The sequence below is a fragment of the Cottoperca gobio genome, chromosome 17 (genome assembly GCF_900634415.1).
Source record: "Cottoperca gobio chromosome 17, fCotGob3.1, whole genome shotgun sequence".
In the NCBI taxonomy this organism is placed as follows: domain Eukaryota; kingdom Metazoa; phylum Chordata; class Actinopteri; order Perciformes; family Bovichtidae; genus Cottoperca; species Cottoperca gobio.
Window position 1 is genome coordinate 6,320,573 of NC_041371.1, and position 20,274 is coordinate 6,340,846.

At 41.8% G+C, this 20,274-nt stretch overlaps 1 protein-coding gene across 8 annotated transcripts in view; it reads left to right on the plus strand.

Annotated features, from left to right (window-relative positions):
- ptprfb (protein tyrosine phosphatase receptor type Fb) overlaps positions 1–20,274 on the plus strand; it is a 153,710-nt gene that overhangs the window by 61,390 nt on the left and 72,046 nt on the right. For all 8 annotated transcript variants that reach the window (XM_029452965.1, XM_029452966.1, XM_029452970.1 and 5 more), the window contains exons 3-4: positions 3,166–3,311; positions 3,980–4,121. In XM_029452965.1, coding sequence (XP_029308825.1) covers positions 3,166–3,311; positions 3,980–4,121 — 288 coding nt within the window. The remainder of the gene's footprint in view (positions 1–3,165; positions 3,312–3,979; positions 4,122–20,274) is intronic.

Sequence of the window (20,274 nt, forward strand, 5' to 3'; positions counted from 1 at the left end):
CTCAGCGAGGACCAGTTCGCCCTTTTCTTCCACAACATCCTTATGATTTCTAAGATCCAGTGGTTCCTCTCTTAAATGTTTGTGGAAATACATGGTCTTAAATCCTTTAATTTGAGACATGTGCCGAGAACTGTTTAATGCCTGCCTCATCCTCCAGAGCCCTCACATACACTTAAATGGAACTGCTGTGGGCAGATATTAGCAGGAGCTCTTGGAAGTCAAATGTTGATAATCAGGTCTTGAGGATTCCAACTCACCACCGAAGCACGGACAGACGCATGCTCAGGCATACACTCTAAAGAGCTTATCGGGTTTGAATCATTAGCGCAACACTCCTGCGGCTGCCTGCATATGTCACAGTCTCACCCTGACGCTATAGAAAACGATTTAGTGCCGTGCTGTTCCAGTCTAAATCTTGTCCCTGGGAAGAGACAAAAATATCTTTTAAATGTCATGTGGGTTTAGGTACTTTGAAGGGGTCACAGGTCACAGATGGATGTATCTATGAGTTGGACTGTGTATCGCCAAGCACGCATAACTGCCTACTCACACACTACTCACACTGCACCACAGCACACTTCAGCCTGTCAGTGTTATGAAAAATGTTGAGGGTTTGATTGTGTTTTTGTCATTGTTGGCTTATCATGATTGTTTTTTAAACAAAGGAACACGTCAGCTTTAATCTCTTTTGACTGATAAATAAATGTTTACTAGTGCAACTGCATTGCTGTTCTACTACTAAGTCACTTGTGACACCCAACCTTGTCAGACACTAGAGTTTTCAATACATTTTGTGCAAGTTACAATTTGTAGAAAATATATATTTTCTGTTATATCATACATATTCAGTATGTCACTGATTTTCCTGCATGGACAATAAGCTTTTCTTCAGGAGCCACATTTAACACACATTTCAACATTTCATATTTCTGCTAGTTGCTAGTTGCTCTGTTCCATTTTAATGCGTATAATCATCTCACATCGAAGTGATATGTATGCCCACACACTTCTCTGCCTGCTTCCTTCCAGTATCTCTTTTATTGTAACCTTTCGTATTGCTTGAAGAAAGCTCCTCTTCAGAAATGTCCTCGAGCAAGGACAGACAGCATCACCTCTCTCTCTCTCTCCAGCCAACTGAGGGCAGAGGTTAACAATATAACAGGTATACCTGGAGAATATGCTTACTGAAGGCCATATCCACATTAGAAAGAAGTACAATGTTATGCTAACTAGATATTGAAACCCCATCCACCTTCTCCCACCAATGTTATATTAGAACCCATAAAAGAGAAACAAATGGTGGTAGCCACTGCTGTATTTTCCCCAGTGCTCAGAGAGGGAATGTTGGCATCTCCTCTGTGTATACAGAATAATGATTCACCCCTTTGTGCATGTCTCTGCGGGGCTCAGGCTGCTCGTCACCACTGCGGTTTAGGTGTTCCCCACCTGCCTCTTTAATGACTCTGGAGATGAAACACGAACTGACGGAGCTGGTAATAAGGCCATTGTGTCATATTGTTGAAGCCAGACTCGTATTATGCACGTCTGAGGCTGAAAATAAAGCATAAAGCATGGCGGCTATAGCATGGAGCTAAGGTGCGCTCATTGTAGCGTCATGTCAATTTAGACAGACTGGAGCTGAAACACACACTCCATTGTCCTACGCACAATGATGTTGGGTGTGGTTCTCAGTAAAAACACTCTGAAGGCAAACAGGAGGAATCACATCAATAGGTGTCCTCCAAGGTAGTCCCCAGTGTTTTACCCTTAATCAACACCTCGTTATTAAATATGATCTCTATTATCTGGCTATGTACCACAATCCTCTTCTTAAAAAGCCCACTCTTGATCCAGAGGTTTTAGACAACTATAAACCAATATCTAACCTTCTCTCTTTCTCTCTAAGATCCTTGAGAAAGCAGTCACATAACAGTGTGATTATTATTTCTTTATATAACAATAGTGTATTTGAGGTTTTTCCATCTGGATTTAGAGTTCATCATAGCACAGAGACGTCACTGGTGAAAGTTTCCAATGACCTTCTAATGTCATCAGACAAAGGACTTCTCTCTGTTCATGTCTTGTTCGACCTCAGTGCTGCATTCGATACCATTGACCATGACATTCTACTGCAGAGACTGGAACATTTAATTGGCATGAAAGGAACCGCATTAGGCTGGTTTAAGTCCTATTTCTCTGAGCGATCTCAGTTTGTACACGTTAACGATGAATCCTCCATGCAAGCTAAAGTTAGTAATGGAGTCCTGCAAGGTTCTGTACTTGGACCTATTCTATTTACCTTATATATGTACTTTTAGGCAATATCATAGAGAATCACTTCATAAACTTACATGTTTATGCAGATGACACCCTATTATATCTATCGATCAAGCCAGATGAAAACAACCATTCGACTACACTTCAAGCATGCCTTAAGGACATAACAACTCGTATGGGTGGGTGTTGTATGCTGTACAGTCTGTAAAGACCCCTGAGACAAATGTGGAATTTCTGATATTGGGCTATACTGTATACATAGAATTTGATAAATTTGAATGATTGAGTGTTTTATTGTGAACACACACTATCTATAAAGTCACACAGAGGTTACAGAATATCAACATATTAGAAGCCTTGTTTGGATTTTAAAACACGCCAACCACTTTTAATCATAAAACAAAAATGTGTTGAATGCTATATAACCTGATGAACTCCCAAAGTGTCTAATTTACCAGCATCTTGCTTATTTTATCTATTGAGTTTGCAATCCACCATGTTCATGAGATACAACTGCAACTTCATTGCCTGTGGGCGACAAATGTTGTTTTAAATGGTGTGTCAAAGCAGAGGTGAGAAATTCACCATGATACAGCGACAGGCAGGCACACAAAGGCTGGATGTTTCTCCCGAGACGGAGCTGCAGGTGTTCGCAGCAACAAGGCCAGTGTGGGTTTTTGTCATTGTTGCCTTTGTGTGGAGAAAGTGATACCTATAAATAACCAAGTTTCTAATGCGGATGTGACTGGCAGTTGGCACTAACATCACCTTCATTTCTCCCCCTCCCTTCTGCTCTGTTTCTCCCTTCCCTCTCGCCCTGTCCCTGACTTGTTTCCCTCCCTCTTTTTTATCACCTTCCCTCTTCCTTTACCCCTTTTGCTTCCTCAGGCATGCCAGGTTTCGTCAAATCCCCGGAAGACCAGACGGGCATCTCAGGAGGAGTTGCGTCGTTTGTCTGCCTGGCCAGCGGAGATCCCAAGCCTAGAATCACCTGGATGAAGAAAGGCAAGAAAGTCAGCTCCCAGCGCTTTGAGGTGAGCACTCATGCGTGACTTTCAGATCTTTGAACAAACACATGCACACCCACATGTACGAACATGAATACAAGCAGGTACAAACAAAACACATGTGACCAAACATTACAAGCGTCTATGCCTCTATAACCCTCTCTCATTAACACATATGCATTCACACACACAGTCAATAGTCCTGTTATTGAGCATCACACCAACTCTTCTCTTCTCCAAGCAAGACCAGACAGGTTTCCCTTCTCTTTAATCTCCTTCCATCTTGATTTATATAGTCCTCTTCATCTCTTTCAGTCTTTTCACACCCTCATCCTTCCCCGTCTGTTCCTCAGCTGCACCATCACTAGCCATATATCCCCTTGATGTATTACTTGGTGTATTTCCCCTCCCTCTTTTGAACCCATGTGAACACAAGGAAGGGCCCTAGGCAGGAACTCACACTGTCTCCGACCAGTCTCTCCTCTGTAACATAATGTCATGGTAGTTGGGGGGTACTATCCAATTTTACTCCTGGTTGGTATTTCTTGATATGATACCTGTTGGGGTTCTGCGGTCCCCCCCCCCCCCCAAGAAAGCTGTCTAAACGAATGTTATTTCTATGTTGCCATAAAGTGATACCCTTCGTCCCTAAAAAATAACATTCCTGCCCTTTTGCTTTGCTCTGGCTCTTCTAGGTGATTGAGTTTGATGATGGCTCGGGCTCCGTATTGCGGATCCAGCCACTGCGCACACATAGAGACGAAGCCATTTACGAGTGCACAGCTTCCAACAGTGCTGGCGAGATCAACACCAGTGCCAAGCTTACAGTGCTTGAAGGTAAGATAAGTCTTTTTTTCTCGCTTGGTTTCTTTCTCCATCTTACTTTCACTCTCAATCCTTTCTTTTACCCCTCTTCATTTTTCCAGCTGCCTTTGCTGGTGAAGCCTTTATTCCGATTTATTCAAAAAGCAAATATAAGTGTTTACCTTAATAATTCATACATAAACATTTGCAAATGCTAAGGATTCCTGGTATTGGCAATGTCATGGAGGACAGATCTAGCTTAATGTAAACTCCACAAGGTGAAAGAAAAATGCAAGGAATGCATTTTTAAATAGGATATAATACAGTTCAGCAATTCAGCAAATTTATGACCTGGAATCCAGTTATATCGTATGAAATATTCACCCTTTATTGGCTATAATACTTTATTTAATGTGTCTTTATCCCTCAATGAGTCAGTCAGCCTTGTCCAAAACAGCAAATGAATCCCACAATCAATAAAAAAAAAAAGCCTCATCAAAAGCCTTATAGTGAATAATGACTGATGACCATATGACTTAAATAAATGTTAACATGTCAGTGATTTCCTGCTTATCCAGAGAGCTAATATAGCGCTTCCCTCCATGCCTGCAGTCGAGTTTGACCTCCATGGATGTCTTTCCACTTCTTGCCCATAGAGTTAATGCATGTTTTTTATGTGGACAAACACTCTGAACCTTTGCCTGCTCAGCCGTCCATATCATTGAGCTGTTAGTGTAAATGTCTTTCCTAATTGATCGTCAGTTTGTCATGTGGGTGCTAGTCACAGCAGGTGTTGACTTCATTAGAAACCTTCAAGAAAAAAAGCTCCAGAGCAGGAGGATTAAGGCCGTCCATGGCCATTACACAGGCATTAAAGAAGATCCCCTCTCATTCAAATACAGCCTTTCTATCCTCTGTTTGAATCCCGTTTTTCTTACACCCACCCTTCCCTTTTCCTCTGTCCTTGCTGATTTGATGATATTATTGGCTGGGCTTGCATAATCTTCCCGAAGGGAGTTTTCCCCTGCACTAAGAGAGCTTTTCTTTCTACCCCTCATTTGCGCTGTATCGTGAGGAATGCTGCACAAACAAACAGCACTAACATGACATGAAGCACACATGAATGAGATGAGATTAATCCCAGTGTTAGTGTTCACGGGAGTAGGGGGGATGGGGGGGACGACGACAGGAGTTTGGATTCCCTCAATTAGTGGAATTAAGAAAGACGGACAAAAGGTCTTACTCAATAGTGAGCAACTGTTCTCACCAGCAGACGTGCTTTGCATGAAGTCGTCTTCTCTCTATGTGATCCTGTGCTCAGTGTTGGAGCTGCTAACCCCAGAGTCAAGTACCAAACACATGCCATATGATGAATGCTTTTATCTACAGGCCTTTACTAGTGCACATTCACCGCATACAGTCCTTTAACCGTGACAGTGTTACCAATGCTAGTGTTTATGATTCCACCGAAAACTCAACACCTGAGTCTGCACCTCTACGCAGTAGTGAGACGCCGTAAGCTCATTGTTGACAGCTACTCTCAGCCTACAAGCTCAAGCAAGCCAGTTCTATGCTACCTGTTCAGAGTGCAATGGCAGACAGCCAAAGTAAACAAATGGCTGTTGAAATCTTCGTTGAACATTTAGCAAAGGCAAAGAGAGACATATATTTATTTCCAAACTGGTACTTCAGTAGGATGTTGCCAAGTTGTTTTGTTTCTGCTGGAAGTTAGCAATCTCTACCAAAAACACCTAATAACAACAGTTTGAGCTGATATGCTATAAAGGCTGTGATATTGTTTTAAGGTCTTTCCACCTGTTAGTGTTCAAAACACCTTCATACCGATGTAACTGGAAATGTAAATAATTGGAATTGTTAGACATTGACTAGTTGACTTATTCATCTTTGTAGTTTGTTTTTGTTTTTGTTATTAGAGGAACACGTATTAATGCAATCACAGAGGCTAGTAGAGAAGAAAACCACACATCGTATTGAATCAAAATAACTTCTTTGCTTGTGCAGAACCCGGAGGATATGCTGGACAACTTAAGGGCTGTTCATACGTGCGCACATGCACACAAACGTACAGCCACACACACATTCATGCATATTCACTTACACAAACAAACACACGCCCATGGAGCAATGTTGTCAGCTCAGCTCTATTTTTAGACTATTGTTTGTAGCCTAGCGATACATCAAGTTCATATCAGCAGCGCTACACAAGAAAACACTGGGGCAGCACCAAGCAGACGGAGACTAATGATCTTCTTTCCTAATGGGGCGGTGGTAGCCTGAAGCTTCGAGAAGTCAGTGTCACGTCACAATGTTGCCGTTTCGATTCCAATGATAACAATCTGGAAAAAGTGACGACGAAACCCGCTGAGGTTTTGTAAACTTACATTCATCGTTGTGCCCTTGAGCAAGGCACAGAACCAGTGAAGCTGCTCAGTGACCAACAATAGAGGACTGTGGCTCTCCAGTGAAAGCTTACGTTGAGAATTGCTTAAAAACATGTCACGTCTTAGTCAACCTTCTCTGAATAAAGGTGGAAAAAATGACTTCATAAGCATAAACTTCCTATTTTTGCATTCCAAAAGAAAAGCCTCTCACTCCCCGCATGATTTAAAGTACATGTGACTTTGCATCTACATGAAGTTGTCATAATACATTGAGCACCCCCATCCAGAGAGGCAGTGAGAATGGGGAAGTCATTATACCACTAAGTCGATCTGGATTATAGGTTTTAGCAGAGCAAAGGAAGGTCGAGCATTAATTATGATTAGTCCATATACTGGCTCTTTATTTTGTTATGCCAATCCTACAAAATATGGATTATGACAGTCGTATCGGTGCAGCTTCACACATGCCCGAAGGTAGAATGTAGAAGGTTCAGAAGTGCATTATAGTGTCCGGATCAATTGCGTATGATGTTCAGCCTAATTCAATGGGTCCGAGTTATTATTGTGTCAGCGCCTTACTGTATGTAACACCGGCGGACTAAAACAATTCCCTTCAAAGGATTTCTTATAGAAACAGTGTTGTGTCAAAAGAGTGGTTTATGTAATCATCTTTCAAACTTAATATTTGAAGTTAACTTCACTTTCTGAGTCAGTGGGGTGAAAGGCTGTCACATAATGACTCAGATGAATGTGACCTGACTTTATATTTAAAAAAGATTCAGTTCGTGTAGAAGTGAATATGCGTGTCAAACCCTGTTCTCTGAGTTCTGTCCACAGAGCATGTTATGTGTGAGTTGATCAATGGTCCCTGTCAAAAGATCAGAGTTGGGGTTATGACTGTGTAACTTAGCGTGCCTCTCACCTGTGGGGAGTTGCAACAGCATGTTTTCACACCAGAGCCGAGTCGGGCTTTAGCACTATTGCAGTCATGAGTCTCGAGTCACTCTGTAATTCTGTCACGCTGTAACAGCCCTGCTCTTTGTTCGTGGCCGTTCTCACGCCCCTGCCCGAGGGGCCACACCACTGAGACTTACATACGGGCCCAAAGTCAGCTCAGCCATCTCCCATTGTGTGTGTGAGAGAGAGACACACACACACACACACACACACACACACACACACACACACACACACACACACACACACACACACACACACATACAGTGGTATGGTAAAAACAGAGTTGTGTTTCTTTATTGTTGTCACACTGTCATGTCATGTGTGCGTGTGTGTGTGTGTGTGTGTGTGTGTGTGTGTGTGTGTGTGTGTGTGTGTGTGTGTGTATGTAGGAGAGAGAGAGAGTCAGTCAGCTGTGTGCAGATCTGTATGGACCTGTATGACCTGTATGGATAGATAACGAGGCAGACGATGCTGAGTAAAAGAGGGGGCGGTGTAATTGAGGAATATTGTTGCGGTCGGTCTTTCATTCCCCTTTCCCTCTCTTCGGTCATTTCTGTTTCAGCCTCCCTGCCTCTATAACTTTGTATTTACTTCTTTCTCTGTTCTGTGTCTGAGTCTCTCTGTCTCTGTCTCTCTGTCTCTGTCTCTCTCTCTCTCTCTCTCTCTGTCTCTCTCTCTCTCTCTCTCTCTCTCTCTCCCTCTCTCTCTCTCTCTCTCTCTCTCTCTCTGTTATATATAGTGGACGGTGTGGCTTTGACGTTGTAGAGTAGTATAAAGAGATGACCAGAGGGAACAATGACTCATTACTTGGGTAACGATGCCGATGTTTTGACCTTGAGCGCCTCTCTTGAATTGAACTGCCTCAGTAAATGTTCAGGTAAATGGTGCTTGTCTCGGTGATGTATGAAATAAACTACTGCCGGCCAGAAAAGACATCTCAGCTCACAACACCAGTCTTAAATGCAGTGTGCTGCCACTTCTCCATGTCGAGGCAATATTTCATATTTTCATTGCTGTTAACATTTGATGAGCATGTAAAATGTAAAATGCAATGACTCAGACCAAGAAATGACTATGGTGGTGTCGAAACCATGTCATGACACTAATGGTGATGATAAAACTGATGAGGCTCTGTGGTGCAATGAAGAGAGTGACTGTTTTCACAACTGGAAGCTGACGGGTTTTCTCCAAAAAAAAACACAGAGCCAAATTCTGATGAAACTGCCTTGAGCACAATCCTTAAACGTACTTGGTTTTATTAGGCTTCTCTCAGCAACCAGGACATTGTAACATTGACAATTCCTGAGAAAGGCCTACAGCGACCTTGTAACTTATAAATCATAATGCATATTCCCATGTGAAAACAAATCAGCAAGATACTTGGGAAGCTGATTCAACACACACATCCAATCAGAGGTGGCGTATCGCAGAGACGTAACACTGTACAAACAATAACGCCGCTCTTATTTCCGTTTATGGCGTGAGAACGAAATGGCTCACAACACAGTTTGCTCGGCATTAATTCTGTATTTCCAAAACAAGCTGACATCTTAACTGCAGCCAAAGAAGGTTGTAATCGTTTGTATTAATCAAATGTCCTATTAAAGCCCAGGAAAGTGAACATATGAACCCCTATCTGCTTACCCACTGTAACTTTTAATAGTTTCAGCTAAGATTTCTCCAAAACAAAAAGTTAAAAGCAACATGAAAATGTCAAGCTGATATCTGCAGAGTATTCCTTGAGTACGAATAGAAACGCAGGTTTATTCTGTGACTTTTCTGCTGTGCCGCAGAACATTTTCTTGTCCTTTGGGAGACAGCGGACCTGTCTGTAGAAAAAAAGGAATGTTATCTAATGGTACCAGATCAAAAGCCCCATCATTACGGGAATCTCCCACCGTCAGAGCGTGCATTAGAAAGGTTCTTCTTCAGACCAGCTGCACACCTTTTATTTATTTTTAAAAACTTCCCTGGCAAGTCGTTTATGAACATGTAACGTCGAGGAAATGTGCACAATTCTTTTTTTGCAAAGGTCAAATGAGAAATAGGCAAGGATTCAAAGCTTCTCCAGTGGAAAGAAAATAGCCCCTTGCTTTGTGAAAACATGTCAAACATTAAACTCTGGAGTGATACAGCTCCTTGTAATATTAATAGAGTTCTGCCCTATGAGTCCATCGTATGCCTCTCTGGTTTTAAGATTGAAAAAGGGGCCATAAATATACAGCAGTGTTAAAAACGCAGCAGTTTCTTCACACAGTTCAAAAGATTTCAAAAATGGAATTGAGAACAGTGTGTTTACTGTCTTTACTGTATTTAGTGGCCTTGTGTTTGGTGGCAGTAAACAAATTACGGCATCACCAGGTTAGAAAAGGCCTTTATTTGCTCGGAGTGCATTATAGTCCCTGGTGCAGAGGCAAAACATGACTGCGACACAATGCCCGTAATAAATATCTCAGGAGCCAGGCAAGTGCGGACAACAAACCTGACTGGATAAACAGCATAGAAATCACATTGCGCCCCTTCCCAGGCAAGATAAATACACAGAAGCTATATCGGAATGATTTAATACCCGGCCCTGCTCCTCTGACAACTTAATCCTCTCCTTCGCGTTATTCAAATCATCCACAATGACCAAAATAAGGTCTGTTGTATAACTGTTATTCCCCCACATTACTTTTTTCACTCTCTCTCGATTCTCTTTTTAAATGCTGGAGGGTTTTTACATTGCTGTTCCCCCATGTTGTCGAAGAAAGAAAGTGGTCAGTTCATGTTTACCATTACACACTGTAGCTCGTTTATGGAAACGATGCGGGGTGTGAAAGTTTGCATTGACTTTAAGTAGAACAGGTTTGTCTTCCGTCTTAGGGGGGGTAGGGCTGTTATTTGTCACAACATGCTGTAGGAATACAGAAGCACTAACTTGCACGCACACAAAAACATTGAGGGAGACGCACCCTTTCTCTCTCACACACACACACACACACCGAACTACAGGTGTACCCCCCCTACTGTATTTCTGAGCTCCATTGTGTCGGTATGTGTCACATATTTAATTTCTCCCACCATCTGCTGGCTGGAGGCCCAGCGTCGTAGATCATATCCAGCCTGACAGAAACAAACTGCATCTGTCTATGCATGCTTCTCCCAAGGACTCACACAATATGGCAGGGTGGAATCACCCTCCTGGCCACCCAATCTGCATCCTCGCATCCTTTCCTTCCAAGGACTAGGGTATTGTAATGGGGACAGACAGCTTCTTATCAGCTTGGTCAGTGCTGTAGCACCTTTATTGTAGTCGCCACACCAAAACACACAGGGAATTAAAAAAGACAAACTTATATTTGTTTTCAACCTTGGAAAATATTAGTAATATTAAAAATATATTTTATTTTAAATAATTCTGGTTTTTCTCTTTACTCTTAAACCAATCAAACATTTGTTCCATGCACAGGAATGCATATGAGCGGTTTGTTTTTGGAGGGTATGGGTGGCTTTAATCAGCAGCCACCTTTCTGGAGTGTCCTTGAGAAGGACACTAACTCTCTACCAATCCCTGCAAGCTTGCTAGAGTCATTCGGTGTGTTATCAATACATTATAATTTTATTTTTGAAGTTATTATCCGTTTCAGTAAAAATAATTTAAGATGAATCTAGTTTGATCGATAGATAACTTTTCAAACAGTTGGTCAGACGCACCCTGGTTAATTAATCAGCCTGTGAGATTGGCTTGACACCAAACTCAATTTGTCATGTTATATATATATATATATATATATATATATATATATATTTATATACATACATATATATTTATACATATTTCTGGATGGAGTCATTCTTGCTTTGAGGCAACATTTTATCATCTGTAGTTGTCCATCAATTGCTCCATGCTTTTGGCAAGCTGTTTCTGTACAGACTGCAATGTCTGGTATGTCTGCGCCGTCAGTGCTGATCAAGTCAATGGCCTAAGGGGAGAGGGAACGGGAGGGAGGGAGGGACGTAGGAAGAGAGAGTAATGAGTAAAAATAACATTTAAAAAGTGGTTGTTAAAATATTAGAGAACCAAGTGAGTGAGACCTTTTAATTGTGTGGGGATTACTGCAAAATTGAACAGTCTATATATTTTTGACTGGTTCTTGAAAAGTCACTTGATCATTACAGCTTTGGCTGCTTCCCACCACTTTCTACATTTTTGAAAGCATGTAATTTGGTATTAAAACCTCAAATCACATCTGCAGACTGTCCTAATGACTCAAGAGCGGATTTAAATTTCTCTAATTTATCCCATAACTTCAACCACTTTGGCGAAAACTCAACATCCTGAAAGGTGTTTAGGAAAAAACTAATGCTGGGATGTACTTATTCTATTTTAAGTGGGCCGGTGTTTTAACGCGTCAGAGCTTTTCACTTTCTCCCAAAGAGCACATTTGCACGTTTGCAAGTACGGCAAGCAGGAAAAAGACAATTGCGAATTGAAAGTAGATTAACTTCCTCCTATTCCTTTGATCTGATGCCGTCAAACACATTCCTCTTGATAAACATAACCGAAGTATGCATATTTAAAGTTATCTTTGGACACTTCACCTAGTGTACGTGGTTGTTCCTGTCCACACTCCATACTAGATAGCCAGTGTGAAACGTTGTTGTTTCTGCTGTCATACGGCATGTCATGTGGCCTGTCACTGTTTTAAACCAGACGTTATGGCCACTGTTGATTGTCAGGACATATTGAACTCCTAATCTGGATATTGTCTCTGGGCTTCAGAAGATATTGGAGATGTGACAAGACATGCACATCCCTTGATATCTGCGCATCGTCCGGAACAGGCAGGGATGTCTCTGAATTGACATCTGCTGTTAAATATCTTCCACAAACAGCTGCAACAGGCTTTCATTATTCAATTACAGATCTGACTAAAGACTTGTTTGTGAGAGCATGACCGATGTGATTATCAATAGTGTTTCACCATGCGTGTATTGTATACAGAGTAACACACTGATTCCTCCATTAAAGTGTTATGTGAGGTAACAGGTCATCTTCTCCCCGGGATTGATCTTTTTTTTTTAGTCCCTACGTATGCACGCACTTGCTCATGATTATCTGAGCCCAGGCGTTTTTATTGGAATGTTTCACTCTTAACCAGGTTAGAGGCCAGCAGGGAGGGATGGTCAGGCATCTAAATGTGAGGATCCAATATTATCTTTCCAGAAATATATGCAGCCTCGCTGAATATGAACACAGAGAGCGATGAAAACTGTCACTCAAAAGATTTGCCCCTGAATCAAATTGATATTTTAAGGGTCCAACGCTTACGTACACCTGAGCTCTCCGAGCCCTGCAGGCAGTTACAGCGTAATTTGAATCAAATCAATTTGTTGCTTCATGCTGTTTTTTTTACTTTATTTAAAAGTGTCTTATACACAGCTATGGTTCAACCTGCCCCCCCCCCCCCCACACTTGTTACCGTTCTGCATTTTTCAAATTCTACACTATTACATTTAATTTCCTCTCCACGGCAAAGGAGAACCATCACAATGTAAATCAGAAGTGGGCTGACATGACTGATGTGCTGAACAGTTGATAAAAGCAGAAGTTATATTTTGTAGAAACTAACAGAACTCACTACATGAAAATAACAATTGCTTCATATTATTAGCCCGAGTTTATAATGCAATGCTCATTTTATTGGTTAGTGCAGTGCAGCCTGTCTCTGTCGGTCTCTGAGTCATGCAACACCAACCATTAGACGTCACTCCATCACATACAACACACCAGGAAAATGGAAATCAGGGTACAACGGAAGACGATTTTAATATAAAAGCCCTGCAAATTGATGACAGCTAAGGACATTTTTAGGTCACAGTTGTTGGTGTTATTGTGATGAAGCACCTTCATTATTAATAAAGTTTCTAAAGTTTTGCTCAGCCTCATTTATTTAGTACAACACACCACCTCAACAAATACCAAGGTAATAGCTTTTTTTTTTTTATCATGTTACATTTGTGCAACATGTCGTGCACATTTCTATTTCTGTATGAGAATAATAGAGCAACAACGACACACTGTGCACATAAGAAACACCCTACCTGACATTGCTTTATCTGTTAATAATGAAGCCCTGGGCCTGTAGCCCAGCAGGTAAAGAGGAAGGTCCACCTTAAAGCTCTGCAGGCCAGTGAGTCAACGGCTCCCCAGGCCCTGACTGGCTATGGATGGATGGGCCCGCCGCCCGTCAGGGGGGTTCTAATATCTACACTCAATGAGCTGGCTAATGGGAGTCCTTTCACCCTGACCCCTTTTTCTCACACATTTTCACACCAAGCCCTCTTGGCTTACCCACTGTGCCATAGAAGGCCTGGGAGAACGGCTTGAATCGCTATCAGCCTTATAGCTTGGCCCCAAGCTTGACATATTTCTCATGTTTAAGAGGCATAGTTCCATTTTCTCTAAGCTGCTAAGCTGTGTTTTTCAAGGTTATAGTTGATCGGTCTGCTTACAGCTGTCAAAGGCGCTGTTCATTTTGAATGCATTACATCAGCATCAATATTTTTTAACCTATTTTGCAAGGAGAGGTTAACTGGGCAAACATGTCTCCCCTGCTTAACACTCACAGTGTCAGGGCTTGTTCACCAAGTAGTAAACACTTACTTGTTCCTTTCTCATTTGTAAGGTACGAGCAAAACATCACCCAGTTATTGACTGTGACTGTAGCAGCTGTTTCTCCTTTTCTGATGAAATTGTGGTCAAGATCGTACCTACGGAAACTACAGAAAACAACTTAATAAGATGGTCAGTGGCCTCAGATATAGGTAGTAGAATCAGATATGGTTTGACTGTAAAGGTGATAATATGGAGATAACTTGGAGAAACAGTCATGGCTGCAAAGGTAATTCACTATAACGACAGAATAGTAGCAGCCATCGAGCAATTTGTGACCGAATGTCATGTTTCGACCTTTCCATCATGTCATGTTTCTCTTGCCTCTTTGCTACTTTTGAACAGCAGCACTGATGAAATTATTGCATATTCCTCTTTCGAGGTGAGCAGTTAATAGGTCATACCACAGTGTGATATTTATGAACACCCATCACTTCTGCAAAACCACTACAAAGTTGAGGCTGTCGACATTGACTCACATACTCTGTGCTGTGTATTATTCATTATCTCTGACTGAGAGAAGGCTGTCACAGGAGCCTAGTCAGTGAGGATTTAATTAACAGAACCTGCCACATTCCACTACATCCACTGCCTTTCTCAGAACTCATAAAAGCCATCCCTATCTGCTGTAATTACTCTAAACATGTCACAATAAAGCTTTGCCGATGATTAATTCGAGTTGCGGAGGAGATCAATTAATTCATTTATTTGCAAACCGCCGCTCTGCTTCCTTTTGTAGACCGATTTCATTAACCGTCACGCTTCCTGGTTTTGGGTCCTGTCCTTGTTCTTTTTCCCCGAGATGCCTGGGGGAATAGCCTGTCTTATTAGCCACATCATATTACCACAGAAATGTGCCATTAGCCCTTAGGTTTTTCCATCTTAGAGGAAGTTACATTAAAATGAGAAGTAAACCACAAACCGTGTACCCCGTAATACTATAATCTCAAGGGTCTTCAATCAAACTCCGGTTGGTAGGACCAAAAGGCAGGCAGTAGAGCTGTAATCTCAAAATGAAAGCCTACAGCTGTGCTACTCGTATAGCGTAGTTAATGGAGGATGTGATTCTGTGCGGCAGTGCTTGTCCCACAAGGTGACTCGGTCAGCATAACCATGTGAATTCAGAAGACCACCCTTGGGTTGCAGTAATGGTCGGAGGCCACGGTTATGTACAAACTGGTGTGCCGCAGCATAAATAACAGGCGTAAGGCATCTGGCAGGGCCGTAGATCACACTGACGACAGTAGAAGTATGATATCAGATGGGAGAAAAAGTAGAGATGAATAGGAAAGTGAAGAGAGGGAGATGATAAAAAGAGAGGGAGAAAAGGAAGGAATTGGGAGGGGGGGGGGGGGGGGGGGGATTGGATGGCTGTTATTGATTATCTGTCTGTAGGCGAGGAAGTAAGGCCAAATGTTCTGCCAGACAAAAAAGTGTATTATTTCAAAGGTCATGGCATGCATTACAGCCTTTTTACTCCAAGTACACTTGGATAAACATAGAATAACAGCACTGTTGTATGACCATTAGTATGAAGCACTGCGTGAACTAACACCGGCATTAACAGCGCTTTTGTTATGACTGTGTTTTTGTCACGGTCCGTTGCCTGCAGGTGTGTCTGTGCGTGCAGTGCGTCTATCCTTACACTGTTTGTTCAATGCACTGGTATCTCCATAGCAACTGCCATAACACCTGGTCTAAGCGATAACGTGCCAGAGACAACAGGCTTGACAAGACGTTAAGAAGTATTTCAATGCACATTGTACATTTGCTTCCATTTCCATAGAGGTTTTCACCATTTCCATGTCATTACAACAGTATTACATCAATGGCGTCTTTGATGTAGGGGTGTGCCGTGTCATCCCTGCCGAGGAGACCTTTGCAGTGGGAACTCTGCCAACTAGTATTTCTCTGAAGATGAAGAGGGTCCTGCTCACGTGACCTTCATGGCAGAACATGTGAGAAAACTCCTTGCCCCGCGATGTTTTGCAAGTCAAAGCGCGAAGGCAGTTACATGAACACCAGTCAGGTCTGTCGCACCTTTCTTTGGGGCTTATTAGTCGCTGCCTGAATGTCACAGGATTTCAGAAAGAAACACCAGCAAGTGCTATTATCAAACACTACAAGGGGAAAGTTGTCTGAACCACAAGACATTTTATTAAGCAATAGCTGTAACCATGTATTGTTACAGTAACTGGTATCCCTATATTCTTTTTTGACCACTGTCCAACAAAGAGTAATACCACCATCACTTGTGTTCCTCATAAATCCATCCATCCATTAGCGATACTCGCTTATACTGTCGCATGAGGCTGGAGTTAACTAGATGATATCGGGGCGAGAGGCGAGGCACAACCTGGACAGGTCGCCAGTCAATCACAGGGCTGACGCATAGAGACAGGCACACCTACGGGGAATTTACAGCCTGTTAACCTAACCTGTAAGTCTTTGGGGTAAAAAACTAGGGCAAACAAGGGCAAACCCACACAGGCACGGAGAGAACATGCAAACTCCACACAGAAAGCCGGTCGGTAGGTTCGAAGCCAGAACCTTGCTGTGCGGCGACACCGTGCAGCTCCTAATAAACCCTCTGCAGTTAAACATTTTCCCAGTGAATTTGCTAAATGTTTTACACACCATCAGCGATCCAACTATTCATAGAGCTCTTTCAGTTGAACTCATATTAGCTTTGGCCTTCTGTTTCACACACATCTCAGGCAGATGCAAATGTCTGTCTCAACGATGTTCTTGGCTAGAAACCGCCGCAGGCCATGCACTCTGTTTCTGCAGACGGCTCGTCTGCTTCTCACTGCCAGATTGACTCAAGACAAGTTGAGAGGTAGACGACACTCATTGCACTATATTTAGTTTCCCTCACAGGTTGGGCTAGCAGAAAGGTGAATAATTAAAAAGGCTTTTTTTTTTGAGTAAACATAGGAAACACTGAGACTATCATCTTTGTAGTTTTCTAAAAAAATAAAATGTATTTATAAACATTTAGCCCTCAGTAAAAAGTTAAATGCTGCACATCCCCACACGCAGACAAATATCCAAACGGCCCACATATTCTGGAGAAGTGCATAAACCTGGTGTGTTTTTTAGCCTATAAAGACAGTGCACTGATGTATGTTTAAAGGGTAGATTTTAGAGCAGTAATATTTCATGAGGCAAGTGGCTGTGGTGCTGTCACTGTGGTCCTTTGGTTCACCCTATCAAAGGAGACATCACCTTTAATTGTTGTCATCCATCACTTGGCAAAGGCACACGTGGAGATCATAGGGTCTTTTATTTCTCGCTTGAAACGAGATCAGTTCAGATGTATAAGCTGAGGAATTTAAGAAGGGCTCCCTTTAACATCTTAATTTTTGATGGCACATGTTGATGCAGATTAACTATTGATAGAGAATCAAGCAAGATGGCAGCTTGCAAGCATGCACACAACTCATGTTCATGTTGCAGCAATGTTTTTGCATTAAAGATTTCTCAACATATGTTTCATGACTGCTTGTTCTCTGAAGGGACCCTTCTATGCTGTAACCCTCACTTAAAACATTCATAGCAGCACATGTCGTTCTTTTTGCACTCGAGAGTTCAAGAATGAAGAAGATATTAGGACATACTGAAATGGAAATTAGGCAGGCCTCTTTTTTTTTTTAAATGCAGAACTATGTTGTATCTTGTGCCACTGTGTCAGGGCTCTCCTGTTTTAAAGGAACTGGGGTGTCTGGAGTGTTTTCCCCCATTGAGATGAGTGTGTTTGGGTTGAGAGAAAAACGCTGGCTGACATTAGTGTGGGATTGAGTTCCAGCAGCCTCCCAGTGGGACAGGAGGACAGGGACGGGTCTCTTTCAGCAGGGCTCTGATTAGACCCATCGCCCTAGCTGCCACGCTCCACTCACACTGGTAATTGGAGCTGGCAGGAGGTTGGCATGCCCCCCTCCCTTGCCCCCTATTCTTCTTCTTCCTTCCCCTCTCTATTTTGCGTTTTTCTCTCACTCTGTTCGCTCATCTAACCTCACCCGTGGCTGTTACAGTAGAGGCACACCTCCTTGACACAATAATTTATGATTATTGTATCATGTTTTTTTTATTTCACAAATTACCATATTTGTAATTTTCTTATTACAAATGATATTACCAATGTTGCCCCATGCCTTTTGTGTACAGTCAAGTCCCCCGCTGCTATCTTAATTGAGTAGAACAACCACAAATCGACATTAAAGCCGCCCCCCCCCCCCCACACTCTTTTCTACCGTACTACTATAACCACCTAAACAAGTTCATCTGCTGCTGCTCGTATTGCAGGATGACTCTGTACGTGATAAACGGCTGTTGAGAGAACAATGGTCCCTATTTTTCTCATCATGGGGGAACCAGTTCATGCGTTCCTAGCTTTACGTCTGCCTCTGGCCTTAGTCATTTGCATATCCTGGGCATTTCTACCAGCAGTATGAGACATCACCTAGACTATATTATATCAGCAGCAGCACAATCGTTTGCATGCAGTGTGCATCATTTCAGACTTTTAAGTCTGCATACATGCAGAATAAATGAGCAGTTTGGGAGTTACAAGTGTCAGACATGATATTGGTGTTTTGTTTTTTGTTTTTTTTGTTGCAGCGTTGTTCATCTTAGTAACAGATTGCCTGCATGACATTATCACAGGATTTTTGCCTTACTCGTATTTTCCTGCCCGGACTAGACAGAGAAGTGGAGATTTTTTTGATGAATTACACTCGAGCACAAGAGGTTTTTTTTTATTAGAAATGCCTTCTATCTTGACAAACATCAACCTGCATTGCCTGCCATATTTCATTGGATTCTCTCCAAATTTTCCCATTCCTTTTATTTTCCCTTCAAATTAAAGAGGACTGAACAAAGGCATGTCTTTGTCTTCCCAGCATGACAAGTTGGCAGACAAGGCCAGCCTCAGGAGTCGCAGTAGAAGGGAAAGAGAGACAAGGCTCAATCGGTAATCTTTGAGAAGTGTGTGTATAACTTTCAATTTATTTAATTTGACCTAAAGACAAAGACAACTTCAGGAACTCTATTTAACATGTGGGCTGCATGGTTTTGCAACTATTAGAGCAATTCTAACCTTTTCATACATTATGTTGACATTCTAACCAAATAAAACATTATTTAACTTTTTATTTAAGCGTCAAATAACAGGTATTGTGGACGCCTCCTGAGGCAGGGTGTGAGGGGCCGACAATATCCAAGACTCAATCAGCTTTAGTGTGTGGCTCTTTGGGAGCACAATGGCCTATTGGGACACATAGCTGGAAATGCAGCAAATAAGTGAAGCTTTACCCCTTCTTATGAGGGGTACAACCTCCAGGTCCAGCTTATATCTTAACATTACAGAAACCCCCCCCCCCCTTTGTTTATGAGTTTAAATTCACCAGCGATTGTGTTTGTTTATTTCTATATTAATAAAATCCATTCTGTTTGCTCAGGAAATAGAACTGCCTTTCTGTATTCTTTCTGGCTACGCTATCCCAAGAGAAACTAACCTTGGATATATATATATATATATATATATATATATATATATATATATATATATATATATATATATATATAATGCTCCTTTAACAGTACACACTATGGAAATAACATTGAAGCTAAGCAATTACATATTTATAACATTTATTGTACATGCAGCCCGGCCAGTCTCCTTCAACACTTCCCTTTTTAAAATTGACACACCAAGTGAAGACACGGTTCACGCCACTTAGGGAATACAAAAAAAAGATTACTGCAACTTGTAATAACTGTTCACCTGCAACGCAAACATAGCACATTAAAAAGTAAGGGATACATTAATGTATAAGCTTTGCAGCAGCTTTAGTTTGCCTTTTAAAGTATTCTCTGTTTGTGCTTCCTGATATGAAAGAGCCACTGACTCGTGTAATGACTCCTTTGGGTCTTTCACCCTATTTTTACCAATGGTTTGCATTTTTCACAGCCCAGGAACCTTTGCCAATAATCTTAATCATAAATATTCTATAGGCAGAAATACAAGAGGGTTTGCTTGAAAATATCCAATGCAGATATTCAAGCGTCTTCAGTCGAAGGCATAGCTCCACAAAGCATAAATATCTTTCCTCTTTAGTAATGCAAGATGCGTCTTTCCGTGGGAAACTGTATGTTACACATTTTG